Here is a 16,922-nt window from a genome sequence, read left to right as displayed (position 1 = left end):
ATACATAGCCACTATCAGGCTAAGCATGTGAAGAATAACGATGGTATTCGAGTCACTTGTATGCATATCTACCATTCACAAAGAAATTATGTATTGTTTTAAAAAATATTCAAGAGTTTCTTAACATTAAGTAGAATATAAGAAATAATTCTATACATTTTGAATAGCATAAATTTGCTTTGAAGTAAAAGAAATGGCTCGATAAATATTTTTTTCAAATTCTCTTTGTCTAGTGATTTCAGATTTTACCACTGAATAGAAAGTCAATAATTTTGTACATAAATAGTTCAAATCTATTTTGAAGTTAAAAAATTAATAATTTAGTTCATTTGGAGCCTTCAATTTATGGAGCTTAAAATAATTACTTTAGTGGCCACGTCTAAAACTTCAATTTTTATGTTCGTTTAGAATATTCATAGGATGTTACACTGCTTGCTTAGAATAATAATGGCTGACTTTTACTGCTATGGTTTTTTATTCCTCAAAAATTGGAATTGACAATTTACCCATGAAACAACTTAAAAATTGTAATTTTTGCCCTTGTTTTTAATCTAGTTTATCAAAGGATCCAAAGTGACAATTATATTGTTGCCTGGGAAATTCCTCCAAAGTAATAAACCATAAGGTTCTAAGAAGCAGTAACTTTTTTTGGCAATTAAAGAAAGTTCTATTAATTATCAAGTGGCTGTACAAAACCAAGGTAAATCACCAGTTTAAACCCTTCTCAAAACATATCCTAACCCTGTGACACCAGTGTTTCTCTTTGTGAGAAAGTATTGTGCAGAGAAGCTTGGCACTAAATATGCGGTTGAGTCCATATATATGTATGTGATTGTCGTTCTTCTAGGAGGTTTAAGCAAATGTAAATGTATCAATTATCATATATTATCATTGTTGTCTTTAGATGAAGCAATTAGTATAAGAAAAGCAGAAGTGCTATGTTCAAATCTCATCACTGCGTATTTAACAAAAAAAAATATGAGGAAATGATCACACAGTTCAACATAGATGATGCCATCTTGGTGAATTAGTCTGCAAATTGCTATTGAAGCGCACTCTAAAGGGACCACCGAACTGTATATTTCCAGAAGAGAATGTCCATAGTACACGATGACATAATGGACAATGTCACTCTGTAAATTAATCACCATACAATGAATTTATCCGACTATAGTCCCTATACTCCAAAAAACCCTTTGTACATTCCTCGAGGTGTGTCCGAAACCAAGGTGCTCTCTACCATAGGGCTCTTGGCAGTTGAAGTCAAAAACTTCGAGCTCCTTTGCCCCAGGCACCAAAAGGCAAAAGCAAACTCCGGCAAAGATGATCTGTCTTCCAAAGACAGATCTTCACAATGATTTGTGACATGAATGATCTCCACATTTACTAAAGAGGCGATCCAATCAAGCTGCTGCGCATACAGACCCTGAAAACCCCACAAAGAGAAAACAAGAACTACTCATTATCATGATGGTTAACTACAATGAAACATAATGCTGGGATACATAAAGTACTTAGGTGGGATAAGAGGTGGGATTAAATTTATACCTTGTTTGGTTGGAGGCATAAATTAATCCCAGGATAAATTTATACCTCCAACCAAACAAGGTATAAATTTAATCCCACTTATTATCCCATCTTATGCCATCAAATGTGGTATTATTTTATACCATATCTCAAGTGGTATAAATTAGTACCGGGATTATAATCCCGGTACTATTTTGTCCGCGTACCAAACGACCCGTTAAGGATACATAATGCTGGGATAAAGTACTTAAGGATGATAGTTCCTTCACTGAAGTATGCACTTAAAAATCCTAAATACCTATCTCATCACAATGAGCAACCAAGTCGCCAAGTAACAATAGCAACGAAGTAGTAGTTCTTTTTCAAGTTTGTTTCCTGATTCTGCTAAGAAATAATCTTAAGGAGTATTTCTTGGATAAAAGCTAGCAATATCTATACATCTGAACTCATCAGTCAAGAGTGCAAAATGACTAAGATGAAAACAAAAAAGCAATTAACCTCAAATCAGTTCTTTTAAATAATGAACTGACCTCAAGTTCAAACTGTTTCTTGCATGCTGAATCGAGATTGAAATAGAAAAGAAAAGAGATAACTTTGAGTGGCCTCACCAATAGCAATATTTTCCCCACCCCTACTTATATAATTCTTTAGACCCAAATGCCTACTCATATAATATCTCAGTCAACAATTCGCTAAAGTTCCTTTTCTAGTACGATATTTGGTCTCTTCTACCACTCCCTACCAAGTGGATCAATTCTAGAAGGAAAGGAAAACAAGGTAATTGAGGTAGCATGTACTCCAGCTTCAGACTAAGACACCAAGTTAAACCAAGCTTTAACATAAGGATAGCATCATCATATTGTGAGTTTGTGACCACGCTATCCCTATGCGAAAACCTTCTTTTTCCTAATAAAAGTAATTCTCAGTATACTCAGACCAGTATAGCTTTATCACCCATAATTTAATAGAGGAACATAAAATTTATAAATCAATAGCTCTCTATTATTAATTTTAATATGAAAAAGTGATTTTTTGTACTTGGATCACAGTTATCCGGTAGAACCTCCTAGAGAAAACAATCCACAACTCATATGGAGACAGCTATTCGCTTATACTATCAATAACTGCTGCAAAAGGAAGCAATTGCGTTTTCTTTTTCACCCTCCTTGATATCTAGGAGAGAGAGAGAGACCTGATGACCAGGAAGCGCAGCAGAACTTCCCTTCATCAACGTGCTTCACATCAAGGCCGATGAACCAGGATCCAGCGCTCACATCATCATGAGCATATGTGCGAAGTATTGATCTACAAAGTGGAGGGAGACAAAACAATAAGCATTTTACTATTGCCATCAAAATTGATGGAAATATATGGTTTTGTTTTTCTTTTTGAGTGAAGTGAAGGTTCTTGGCACCTCAGCATTTGCCGCTTCAGCAAAGCCTTGTTGGCAATAGAAACATATTGTTAATCACATTTCTTTTGATTAAGTACATTCTTAATTCCACAAATCTTACTTGTTGATAGAAATGAATTGCGCTAAGGTCTTTGATATCGCAAATATTTCACCGGAAGCGTGCCTGAAGTACCTGTTTGTGAAAGAGTACAAAAAAGATGAAAGAATTAGCATCCAAACAAGTTGCAGAACTCATCAGTATGCAGATCTTGAGGTTTGTCGTGCCTGATTACATATCAGCAGAACAGCAGCATGACAAGAAAAATCATGAGTACATATCTACTTTTCTTCCTTTTTTTTGGGCCCGGGGAGGGAGAACTGCAATTCTCTTAGCTCCTCAACCTTGGTTAGGCGTAACCTTGCCTCCTAACCATCAAGCAGGAGCAGGAGCACAGTATTCTAAATGCTTAATATTCATATCCAGATTTTCTTAATAATGAAACCTGTTGTAAGTGCCATAGATACTTGAAAAGTTGCAGTTTCTACTATTAGGCAACTTGGCTAATGCAGCATACTGGGGATACAGAATTCTACATATCTATGAACCTCGAATCTCTTAGCCTCCTAATGGGACGAATAACATCAAAGTTACATGTACTCCAGAGTTTCATGATAGCAGATGCCATTTCACTCCTCCCCTTTTGCTAGAAATTTCAAATACTATGTAATCAGCATTTCAGACGTCCGAGTTGGAATTACTGATAGAGAGACACAAGTTTGGTGTATGTTCCAAAAAATTAGAATTCCACTTTCCTAAACTTCCCAATCTGTTTGCAAGCCTTCCATTTTGGTCTATGCACCTCTTTTTTAGGCTGTAAAATCACTGGATATCAACCCGAAAACAAAGAGATTAATCCCTCCCTATCCTGCTTCATAGATCAAAATAACAAGTTTTGGAGTTCAGGAAGCTGCAGAAGCTTTAGAAAGCCAAATAATGCTGTTAAGCAAACCATTTCCCTAGAACCACAATGATAACAAGAAAATCGAAGAAACAGAATGTCAAGAAAGCCCCTCTTGGTGGCAGTTATACATCTCTAAATAATCTCCATTCACAAATATTGTGTTCAACTTATCCAGCAAATATTAGCATAAGGAAATTAGCCTTCTTCAAGGTTTCTAACACAAAGAATAAAGAACGAACAAAAGGAAAAATATATCAATCCAATACAGCATGATCAATAGTTTCAATCAAGAGTCACCAGCAACTAGCACCAGACAGAAGAGAGGTATAAACACAACACATGAAGCGGTAAACCTCTATAGTCATATCTAGCACTGCTTGCATCAGCCAGATGATTTATAGTAATAGAAGGAAGAACTCACGATTTTCCATCCCCAAATTTCCACCATTCTGGCTCATACCATTTGTTTTCCCTGTGAATAAGAAATAAAATTTAGGTTATGGTTAAATTATACTCTATTCTCAGATTACTATTTCAGCAAAATAGCAATCATCCAATTAACAAGACAAACTCACGGCTGTGAAAAGACTTCGCCAGATTTCATACACCCTATGTAGACACGAGGCTTATCCAAATGGCTGGCAAGTACGGCTCCAACAGCATCTGTGGATAAACTAAAGCTAATAAGCATGAGGCATTTTTTAACATATATATATATATATATATATATATATATATGTGTTAAGAATCCAGCATAGAAGATCATCAGATATGGGCTATGGTATTATGTTTCATGAGCTATCTGTTGTTGTATTCTGTAAAGGACATAGCCGATCCAGATTCTATCTCTAGGATGTTACTATCTCAAGGGGCTCTCTCCAATCAACTCTGACTGATGGTTAGAGAGTAGAGACAAAGAAAATCCTAAAAGATTTCTCATTGGCATCTAGATACAATCTATTGAATAAATAGACAACGATTTCATATTCATAGTTACTTTATTCTTTCTTTAATCAAAAGAAACCCTGACATAAGGAATTCACGGTAGTTGTTGGAACTCTCAAAATCATAATTCAATCGGATTCATTTTGATACTAGCTTTGTAAAATGAAGCGATGTTTTGTTTGAACAACCTCGATGCAATATGGCCAATTCTACTTTTGCTCACTCTGGGTAATCAATCTAGGCCTGGTTGACCACACACTGGCACCATGCCTTTTAATATTAAGGTAACATGGCACCTGCAACTGCCTTTTTGTACATTTTTGTGACTTTATGTAAAATCCTTATTCACTGTTTGAGAAGCCTACACCTTGACAGGAATGAAAATCTAAGAATCGCCTAGGTACTATTTCATTCTAGTTCTTTATTCCACTTCCAGATTCAAGATGCCAATGCTATACAATTCAAAACTCTTTAGTAGATCATATTCCCACACTTAAGTCTACAGAATTTGATAATTTCAAATCTCCCATAACAGTTTCCTAAAAGGAAAGCAAAATTAAATCATAGAAAAGGGAAAGACATCTGCAGAGCGCAGACTATAGAAAGTAAAATTGAAATGCTAATGTATGTATTGGAGGCTCCTAATACTGCGTACCGATATTAACATAGATATTGTCGTTGACCTTGGCATAAAACTCAGCATCCCAATGCTCAGCAGCATGAACGAAAAATAACTTTGTCTTTTTTGCTTGCTCTTGAGGGGACTCCACATGATCATTCTGCTTAGAAAGAAAATAATATTAACATATCAAGTCTTGTAGATACATATCCTTCTAGAACTGGAATTTACACAGTAAGTAAACCGATTTTCAGAACATTGGTAAGGCATATACGTACAGACATGAAAACAAGTCTGTACAACATGAGTCTGTTAACAACAACATTATCGATATCCCCTTTATTAATTATTGTTTATCCAGGAAGATTTGATCCACTTTGATAGTTCGAAAAACAATTGTCGGTCAATTTAATTCTCCAAGCTCGTTTCTTTTATGGTTGCAAACTTGCTACTTTTAGTAGATAACAAGACACTAAGCTTGTAAGATATGATGAGCAAAAGATGCACATACAAGAATGATGAAGTCATTGGAATGCCTGCTCTCATCATCAATGGCTCTATCTGAACTGTCTCTGTGACTTGAACTGCATGAGATGTAAAGTCAATTAAGTACAAACATTGAAAGAAGCATCTAGCAATTCGTTTTGCAAAGAGCCTTATGGTGTACCCTTCATTCAGTTCAAATTTATCGAGGTAGATACCTTCTTCCTATGACGAATCGTATTACTATACCTTTCTCCTCCTCTAATTTTTTAAGAGCAGCACCTGCCAAAAATAGCTTATAAATTTAGTAGAAAGAACGTTAAGTCAGTTAATTCATCATGATAGCGGTTATACTACAGATACTTATAATTAAGACAAGACAATGATATTGCTAGGAATTCAACACAGTCCAGTCTAAATGTGTTCAACAGAGCTGAAACATAAGTTCAGCCTCTTAGTGGAGTCGGGAATTTTAGCTTCACAAGCCCAACCAAAAGAAACCAAGAAAAAAGGGGGGAGAAAAAGAAAGCCCAACCAGTAGGCATCCATGCTTTGCGGATCGCATCTCTGTTCTTTTTGTTGCCAAAATTTGTTGAGACACCTACAACCGCTAGAAGCTTTTTCTTTGAATCCCTCTCACTGTTATCCAATAGATTCTTTGATACAAAACCTTCCTGACTGGCTTTTCCCAGCTCAGTCTGAAGTGCAGCTAGCCTCTTCTGTTGTTCCCTGGCAAAGAAATCATCAGCCCGTATAGCCCCAGTATAAAACTCCAATACGAGAAGAAATTCTCCCTAAATTGGACAGAAATTTGTTATAATCATCCAACCTGCAGGTTATGATCTTCAATGTATCATCTACTGATATTGCCGAATGGCCCTGCAAAGGAAGATAAGTATATCTATCACCTTTGATAAACCCTAGTATCTCTGCTAAACTCGTCGGCAGCAATAAAACAGCACTTGATTTGAGATCTTGATGCCAATTGCCAAGTTCCCAACATCATTAAACTATCCGAATTTTCCGAATACGAATATGATTATATCAAATTAAGAATGGTATGGGCCATGGTCTACCCCGCAATGCTTCGTATCCAAATTCCTCTTTGTCTAAGTTTGGACTATATTGCCTAGATTGAGGTGCAGCTCTTTGATCCCTACTTGGATCTTTTTTTAACTAAAACTTTACTTCTGTATGCCCTAAGCGTATTAAGACAATATAGACCTTATTGTGGTTTCAGTGAACCAAATTTGATTCTTGAATATTCGGTTTCATACACGGCTACTAATTCATCTTCTGCCTCTGGTAAAAATAATTTAATGAAGTAGTTTATGTACGTTTAAAAACATCAACTTGCGCTGTACTTATAGTTGTACAAGCGAGATTGAACAGCCCTCATGCTCTTCTACTGGCTAATGTCCAACTTAATTTTTGTTTAGCCATTTGTCTGTGGCCAAATAATTTGGGGGGGAAATCAGCTTTACCTACCAATTAAATATAACAATACTACCACCAGATTGAAAATACCTGTCCCGTTCTCCTATCAAGCTCTTGAATAAGATATACCCTATTCTCAGAGTCCAGCCACAACCTGTCAATTACGCATTTACCAGTTGCCACAATTAATCATAAAAAATAAAAAATAAAAACTTAAATATCAGTCATTCAAATAATCAACTGCACCTCAATCTCACAATCTAACTATTTTTACGCTGCCTATCACACATATATATATGCAGACATACTATACAAGTGTGTGTGTGAGAGAGAGACAGAGAGAGGTTACCTGCCGGCGACATAAAGAGCAGCCATGGTAGAGAACATAGAGAGCATTAAAAACGAAATTCGAGATCGGAAACCGGAGGTGGATGATAGCCGGTTACTGGATCCCCGGCCGTTCATTTCTTCTAAGGCGTCGCCTCCGACGGAGCAATTCTCGTCGGCGGAGGCCGGAAGCAACAGCGATCAATATAAGAGCGTCGAATTTCAACTGATCGGAGCTGATTGAGTTGCCGAGGAAATACAGCCCGTCGAACTGTCAGTTTGGGATTTTGAATATTTTATAAATAATACTATTGTGCAACTAAAAAATAATGTAATTTTTATTAGGTACTTAAAGGTTCTTTTTTTTTTTTTTTGAACTATGGTACTTAAAGGTTCTATAAAAGTTAGATCTTCAAAATTTGAATGTCTTTCTTGATCGTAGCCAAATTAAAATACGATACACCATAATTAACTTAATTCTTTTGTCCCTACACATATAGTTTAGTGATCAATTGACCACCATTAATAACAGCTTGTTTGGATGGTTGTTTTATATCGTTTCGTAATGTATCATATCGTATTGTATTGTACTGTATTGTATCGTTTGATCAATATAATGTTTGGATGAATTGTATCGTTTTGCTGTTGTTTCATGTTACCACGCACCAATAATATGATGAATAAGCTTGCAATATTATAAAGAAAAATTATGATACAATATATGAAAAGGTAGGGTAAATGATAAAATAAAATTATTTAATAATAATGAATGGTGATATTGAGAGAAAAGGACAAGGTAACGACGCGATCACACCAAATCGGTCGTTACATAAAGTGACACATTTCATCGTTACGTAACGACGGATTTAACGATACGATATGATAAAATTTAAGTAACAATCAAAACAAATATTGTATTTAAAGTAACAATATGATACAATACAATAGGTAACAACCATCCAAACAAGCTGTAAGGTATTACAAAAACTAGATTGTAATAAGAAATATTTTCAAACAATATTTAGATATAATATGTTCAAACAATTAAGGAAATATTTTTCTATGATAAAATAAAAATTTTACAAATAAATAATAAAGTTAAAATATAGGTAATTTACTAATAAAAATTTAAAATTAAATTTTTATCTTAAAGCTAAAAAGAAAGAAAAGTTAACTGCATCTATTACAAAAATAATTATGAGAGAACTCAATACATTTGGAACATAATGATCAAATAACTTATGTATTAATATTTTAGACTAATTCAAAGTTGAATTTAAAATACAACAACAACAACAACAACAACAACAACCCAGTGAAATCCTACTAGTGGGATCTGGGGAGGGTAGTGTATACGTAGACCTTAACCCTACCCCGAAGGAGTAGAGAGGCTGTTAAATTTAAAATAAAATATAATATTATTTTGATTATAGATAAAACATTAATATAAAAACTAATTAAAATTTACAGTGGGGAAGAAAATATAAAAAAAAAATAGAGGTAGTGTGAGGATACTTATACTTTAAATTAATTTAAAAATAAATAAATGAAATAATTAAATATTTAAAAAATATTACTGATAAATTTAAATGATTAAAAACTTCCGAATAAGAGGATACAAGCATAAAAATATACCAAATTTGAAGAATAAAATATTTATAATTATTAAAGACTATTAAAAGGATAATAAGCAAGACATTAATTTAATTATTAAGCTAATAAAAAATTATATGATAGTATAATAATATTAAATAATAAATAATACAATAACTATAAAGAACAACAACAACAAACCAGTATATTCCCATTAGGTGGGGCTTGGGGAGGGTAATCTGTACGCAGACCTTATCTCTACCTAACAGGTAGAGAGGCTATTTCCAATAGACTCTCGGCTCAGGAAGGGTAATAAGAAAAAGAGGAAAGTAAGAAAGTAAGAAAGGAAGAAAGAGGGAAGAGAAAAGAAAAAGGGACAGCAGAATAAGTAGTACCAAATAATAGTAATAGAGAATACAATATCTGATGCGAACAAAATCATATAACATAATAAAAATCTAAGAATATGAAGGGACATGCGTGCTACTAAGACTATCCGTGAGCAACTAAAAACTACCCACTAACATTCTACCTTAATTCTCGACCTCCACACCCTCCTATCAAGGGTCATGTACTCAGTAAGCTGAATCAGTGTCATGTCCTGTCTAATCACCTATCCCCAGTACTTCTTAGGCCTACCTCGACCTCTTCTCAAACTCGCCATGGCCAACCTCTCACACCTCCTAACAGGAGCATCAATGCTTTTTCTCTTAATATGTCAAAACCATCTCAGCCTCGACTCCCGCATCTTGTCCTCCATGGAGGCTACCCCTACTCTGTCTCGGATAACTTCATTCTTAATCTTATCTCTCCTGGTACACTCACACATACATCGCAACATCCTTATCTCTGCTACTTTCATCTTCTGCACGTGGGAGTTCTTGACTGGCCAACACACAGCCCCATACAGCATAGCCGGTCAAACCACCACTCTATAAAACTTACTCTTAAGTCTTGGCGGCTTCTTGTCACATAAAACACCGGAAGCGAGCCTCCACTTCATTCAACCCGCTCCGATGCGATGTGTGACATCTTCGTCAATCTCCATGTTACCTTTGATAATAGACCCAAGATACTTAAAACTCGCTCTCTTGGGGATAACTTGACCATCAAGTTTTACCTCTACGTCTGCTTCATGGGTCTCATCACTGAATTTGCACTCCAAGTATTCTGTTTTGATTCTACTCAATTTGAAACCTTTAGACTCCAAGGTCTGTCTCCAAACCTCCAACCTTGCGTTCACTCCGCTTCGTGTCTCGTCAATCAACACTATATCATCAGCAAATAGTATGCACCAAGGCACCTCCCTTTGGATGTGTCGTGACAGTACATCCATTGCTATGGCAAATAAAAATGGTCTAAGAGACGACCCCTGGGGCAACTCCATCACCACAGGAAAATGCTCTGAGTCACTACCCACAGTCCTCACCCGAGTCTTAGCATCGTCATACATATCCGTAATCACTTTAATGTACGCTACTGGAACGTCACTAGCCTCCAAACACCTCAACAAGACCTCTCTAGGACTTTATCGTACGCTTTCTCAAGGTCAATAAACACCATATGCAAGTCCTTCTTCATCTCCCTGTACTGCTTCACTAATCTCCTCACCAGATGAATCGCTTCCGTAGTCGAACGCCCCGACATGAATACAAACTGATTATCGAAAATAGACACGCACCTCCTCACCTTGGCCTCCACCACCCTCTCCCAAATCTTCATAGTATGACTCAACAGCTTGATACCCCTATAATTGTTACAATTTTGGATATCACCCTTGTTCTTGTAAAGCAGAACCATCGTACTCCACCTCCATTCTTTGGGCATCTTCTTCGTCTTATAAATAACATTAAACAGCCTAGTGAGTCACTCCAAACCTGCTCGCCCTGTGCTCTTCCAGAATTCCACCAGGATTTCATCTGGCCCCATCGCTCTGCCGTTGCACATCTTACGCATCGCCCCTTCTACCTCCTCTACCGTAATCCGCCTACAGTACCCAAAATCCTGTCGACTCTCAGAGTGTTCTAACTCACCCAGCATAATGCTTCTATCCCCCTCCTAGTTCAACAGTTTATGGAAGTATGTTTGTCATCTTCTCCTAATAAATACCTCATCCATCAATACCTTGCCATCCTCGTCCTTGATGCACTTGACTTGGTCTAAGACACGGGCCTTCCTCTCCCTTACCTTGGCCAACCGGTACAACTTCTTGTCCCCGCCTTTGCCCCTGAGCTCCTCGTACAAACAAGCAGACGCCACATTTTTAGCATTCGTAACTACCAACTTTGCCTCTTTCTTTGTGTTTCTATAACACTCCCGATAAGTCCTTTTTTCCTCCTCATTTGTACTCTCCACTAGCTTTAAATAAGCAGTTTTCTTAGTTTCCACTTTAACTTGGACCTCTCCATTCCACCACCAGTCCCCTCTATGACCCCCAGGAGAGCCCTTTATGACCCTAAGACCTCTATAGCAACTACCCTAATGCAATTCACAGTCGTGAACCACATACTAGACGCTCCCCCTAAGACCTCTGTAGCAACTACCCTAATGTAATTCACAGTCGTGAACCACATACTAGACGCGTCCCCTACTCATCCTGGCCCTCATAGCCAACAACTTCTCCCCTAACTCCTGAGCCTTGTCCTTGGTCAAGTTACCCACTTGATCTTAGGTTTCCTACGCACCGCCCTCTTCCTCCTACTCCTCTTGATATCTAGGTCCATAACTAAGAGCCTATATAGGGTCGTGAGGTGCTCACTTAGGATGACCTTACAATCAGTGCACAGACCTTTATCGCATTTTCTGCAGAGAAGATAATCAATCTGAGTCTTGCCCATTGAGTTCTGGAAAGTGACCAGGTGCTCTTCCCTCTTCAAAAAACTCGAGTTAGCTATAACCAAATCAAAAGCTCTAGCGAAATACAATAGTGAATTACCTTCCTCATTCCTATCCCCAAAACCTAACCCACCATGCACATCATTATAACCCCTAGTTTTAGCCCCAATATGGCCATTGAAATCTCCACCAATGAACAACTTCTCTGTTTGCGGCATACTACACACCATCTCGTCCAAATACTCCCAGAATTGCTTCTTGACCTCCTGGTCCAAACCTACCTGAGGAGCGTATACACTAATCACGTTTATAGTAAACTCACTAACTACAAGATTAATACTCATCAACCTATCATTCACCCTCCTAACCTCGACCACGAGCTCTCTGTCAACTAAAATACCTACTACATTCTTACCCCCGGCGCTTCCTAAGTACCATAGTTTAAACCCGTCCACATCTCGTGCCCTAGTACCGTTCCACTTAGTCTCCTGAACACACGCTATGTTGATCTTCCTCTTCTGAAGACTTTTACCTAACTCTATAGACTTCCCAGTTAACGTCCCAATGTTCCAAGACCCAACTCTCAGCCTAGAGGCTTTTTTACCCCCCCCCCCTCCCACCCCTGGACCCTACACCTGCCTCACCCGAGGACATGACCTTACTCTCACATCGTTCACTACCGTCGCTATAAGCAAAAGCCATTAGGTAAACACTACCCCTAAGAACAAGTAATATGAACGAAGGACTACAAGCTAGGAACCCGAGATCTAAAAACAACTTAGAGGCGCTACTACGAGAATAGTAACGCGAGCAGGAACTAGAACAATGAATATACCGCGTCTAAGAAATTACCCCTATGCAAGCAAAGAATTAAAAGGGATGGATGATACCTTAAACTTAAAACACTAGTAGAAAAGATAGAAAAACAAGCAAATGCTCTCTACCAAAACAATTAATCCAACTACGGGTTACTGATCGCTGCCGACTCGACACTACACTATGGTAGGAAGAGCAGATCGCAATAGCTTTTACCCGAATAGAGGTCCGGGATCGAATTTCCACAGGGATCTAGTAGTGGAGTTGTATTTTCTGTCTAGCTTAGAGTTGCGGTTGTGCTTCTAATGTCACTTCAAACATCTTTTGAGTTTTTGTATTTATAACTACTATTATAAAACTACGGATTAAAGCTAGATTATGCTAGGAGAATATTGCTAAGTTGTAATTAATGGGAAGAAGATCACTAGGGTTGTAGCGTCACCTAGGTGGCTAATTGACGGGTAGATGTTGCTAAGGATAGATTGACATATTTGGGGATTATTCTATAACCGTTGCACAATTGCACCCACTCTCACACCTCTCGGTAGAGAGAGTGTTTTTGCCCAATTGACTCTCTCGAGACCAAATGGGTAGGCCAATGAGACCAAGCAACTAGGGTTCAAGTAGGGTGATTACTCTCTCGAGATTTAACCCGTTAATTGGGACTACCATTACTCATGGGTCCATCCCAATTCCTTGTTGGATCAATTTTGGGGTCATAGACTCTCTTTCTCAAGAAGAGTTAACCCACTAAGCTTGAATCAGTGTTTGCAACCACTAATTCTTGAATGAAAACATAAAATCAACCCAAATAGCAAACACCCAATATCAATCTAACCGTAGATGGCAACACCCATTAATTACCCACACTAGGGTTGAGCCACAACCCTAGCTAGTGAATTTAGCTACACATAATTAAAGAAGAAACTGAAGAAATAGATGAAGAACTACACATATTAATTGATTACTAAGAAGAAACTACAATAATTTATTGTTAATGAAAAGCAATATATACCAAAAAATGGCTACAACACCAAGCGCATTTGTCCTTTTGTTCTCAGATCTGACCGCTTCTTTTAAAAGAATAGTAAAATGTTCTATTTATACTAAGCTGGAAAAACTGGACAAAAATACCTCTACGGGGTCAGTGCGGGCCGCACAAATCGGACTACGGCCGCACTGGCAACTGGCGCGGTCCGCGCAGACGTGACCGTGGACCGCGTGATCAAATGTGCCCTTATGAGCGGTCTGCTTTACCGCGGACCGCGCTTGCGTGACCGCGGACCACGTGCTCAAATGTGCCCTTCTCTGAACCTTATGAACGCGGACCACACAAAGCAGGAGTGCGGCCGCGGAGCTTCACCGCAGACCGCGCATGTCCTACCACGACCGCGTGACCTTAAGCCCGAACATGCCATGTCTCTGAACCTCCTAGTGCGGTCGCAGTTATTGTTACGTGGTCCGCACTAGGCCCCTTTTTCTTCACTTCTCTTGGTCTTTGATACTTGAGCAGGTTTCACTCCTTTTTGAGCCGATCTTTGACATTTCGTCACTTTGTTGATCAAACCTGCAATCAAGCACAACTTGTGAGCATTTTAGGACTATTTTTGTATCAATTTATACTCAAAGCATAGGCAAGTAGGGGCATAAACACGTTAAAATCCTAACTTATCAACTCCCTCAAACTTAAACCTTTGCTTGTCCTCAAGCAAACAAAATAAGACCCACCCCTTAAAAGAACATCCAAGTAATTCCAGCTACCCTAAAATAGCCTCAACAAGCATCAATTGGGATTAATAATTGCCTTCAATACGAATGCATCATTAACACATTTAAAACTTTGAAAACTATGTATCAAGTGTGACACAAGAGCATCAAGAGTTGACACATTTCATCAAAGAGCTTTTCTTATTTACTTTGGTCATTGTGGAACCCAAATTCTCACATACTCAACTCTCCCTAAGCGAACCTCACCTTTTAAATATTGACCCACAAATCGAGGCTAATGACATTTCACTCATATCTCTCAAAAAGGAAGGTCACAAGTCTGGCTCTAAGTACCATATGTTTGCCCCTTATGTAAGTATCCACTAATGTAAGCTCCCTTCAACTTGAGATCAAATAGGGATTTTGCGGAGTCATTGTGAAGGCTTTTAGGTAAGGGTAGGACATATTTTTATTCAAGTGGGTTTAATCTTCCCTTAAGCACTTCTTTCGATTCATTTTGGCGCAACTTTCTTGACTCTTTTTGAGGATTTCACTTTTTCACAAAGGGTTAGAGAGACACATTGTCACTCTTTCTTATACAATTCAAAACATTTCTCCTTTTTTCTACTTTCTCCACACCTTTTTTCACTTTTATTTTCCTTGAATCCCTTTTTATTCTTGTTCACATGAGACTTTCTTTTTGTCCTTTTTCTTTTCTTGCTTTTCCATTGCCTTCTTTTCTTTCTTTTGTACCTTACTGCTTTGCTTCCTTTCTTGTTTCTCCCCCCAAGCTTAGATTTTTTCCATTACTCAAGGGAAGATTTGGGTGCCAAGAGAGCATAATCGTTTAGAACGGGTATAGGCTTGTAGCATTGGTTCTTGAAAGAAAAAGGTTTAAGGCTCAAAAGGGTTAACTAGGGATTATTTCATTGGAAGGCTATGAAATTGTTCAACTTAGCATTTGGATCAAGGAGAGCCTATAATCATTTCTCAAGTCAAATTTCACCTAGGATTTCGCCTCAACAGACATTCAGGGCAAGTTCTAGACCATTGGCTCGGGACTTGGACTCAAATTTCAATTCCTCACCACACACGCTAGGGATTTGCTAAAGACATCGAGTCGAGGGCCCACAACGACCTTAGTTACGATTTAAACACACAATGGTCCAAAAAGACCACATGATGATTGTTTGGTCAACGCAAGAGTCTCAAAGCCACGACTTTCACCATCCTGAACACAACATTATGTCTTTGACCATGGGATCAAAGGCAAATGTGCTAGGCCCAAGTGAAGCTTTGCTTGAGGTGCCTTTAACTACACTATCAAAAACAAAAGAAAAATCAAAGAAACGAACTCAAACCCTTAAGAAGGTTGTCACGCCATATATCATTGGGAAGAGCCACCCGGTTCGCACAATACTCCACCCTTGGAAAGAACTGTGACATTAAGAAAACCAAGGGCTTATTGGAAACGCCAAAATCAAGACAAGAGGCTACGAGCCTAACTCCAAAGCTAAAAAACGAAAATTTTGCGAAAATAGAAAATAGAATTAATATGTACAATAGGGGAGTAGAATATACAACGGGGGATGAATATATACAGAAATGTAAAGTTATATACAACCCAAAGTAAAAAATACAAAATCAATAAAAATAAACTAAGAATCTATATATATACAGTCATCCAGAAAAAAGTAGGGCACACCCCACGAATAAAAGCTGGCATTGTCCTCAATGCCAACTATCAAATAAATATCAAAACAAAAGAAAGGATATAGGAGCTCCCTAGGCCCGGTCCGTCTGCATGGGATCATCAGTGGTCCCCAAGTCCTCTGTATGTACGGGAACCTCAAACTGGTTCCCGATCTCCTGCTGCTCAGCTGCTGGGACTGGGGCTTGCTCTTGAATCGGCTGACTGATAGGTGCATCACTGGAGGGGTCTCCTGTGGGTCTGCTAGCTCAATAACTTCACCAACTGAACTGGGGAGCTTCCTCTTCTTTCTTGGGGGCCGGGGTGCCTGCTCCTGCTCCTGGTGTGGCACTAGTGCTGCTGCTGGGGCTGGATCCCCGAATAACAAGTCTAAAGGCATCTGGTCTGCCATTAGCTTGTCCACATCAGTCCGTAGCACTCTCATCTATTCTTTGGACGCCCTTGACTTCCTCATCTTCTTGTGCTCCTTGGCAAGCTCCCTTAAAGCCTTTCCATGTGAATCTACCGCCATAGTCAAGGCATCCTGAGTCCTCATAATCTTCTCCTGATTTTCCAGGAGCTTCTTCA

At 38.3% G+C, this 16,922-nt stretch overlaps 1 protein-coding gene across 1 annotated transcript; it reads right to left on the bottom strand.

The window, feature by feature from the left end:
* Positions 1-937: 937 nt before the first annotated feature.
* On the bottom strand, positions 938-7,966 carry LOC104224115 (hydroxyproline O-galactosyltransferase HPGT1-like). The gene is made up of 12 exons (XM_009775699.2): positions 7,716-7,966; positions 7,457-7,520; positions 6,759-6,808; positions 6,465-6,658; positions 6,148-6,211; positions 5,958-6,030; positions 5,483-5,606; positions 4,458-4,545; positions 4,304-4,354; positions 3,042-3,113; positions 2,720-2,832; positions 938-1,426 (listed from the first exon to the last, which is right to left on the bottom strand). Exons 1-12 carry the CDS (start codon positions 7,829-7,831, stop codon positions 1,404-1,406), a joined length of 1,032 nt encoding a protein of 343 aa, XP_009774001.1. The 5' UTR covers positions 7,832-7,966; the 3' UTR covers positions 938-1,403.
* Positions 7,967-16,922: the final 8,956 nt, after the last annotated feature.

This window comes from Nicotiana sylvestris, chromosome 8 (assembly GCF_000393655.2).
Source record: "Nicotiana sylvestris chromosome 8, ASM39365v2, whole genome shotgun sequence".
In the NCBI taxonomy this organism is placed as follows: domain Eukaryota; kingdom Viridiplantae; phylum Streptophyta; class Magnoliopsida; order Solanales; family Solanaceae; genus Nicotiana; species Nicotiana sylvestris.
Note: the sequence above shows the minus strand (reverse complement) of the source record. Positions and strands in the feature narration are given on the sequence as shown.

Bases quoted from the DNA above. Each gene is read 5' to 3' on its own strand.
- LOC104224115 (XM_009775699.2), bottom strand. From the start codon at position 7,831: ATGAACGGCCGGGGATCCAGTAACCGGCTATCATCCACCTCCGGTTTC. The intron at 2,833-3,041 runs GTAAGATTTGTG...TCCACTTTGTAG, and splicing joins CAATTCATTTCTATCAACAA to ATCAATACTTCGCACATATG. The intron at 1,427-2,719 runs GTCTCTCTCTCT...TGGGGTTTTCAG, and splicing joins CTGCGCTTCCTGGTCATCAG to GGTCTGTATGCGCAGCAGCT.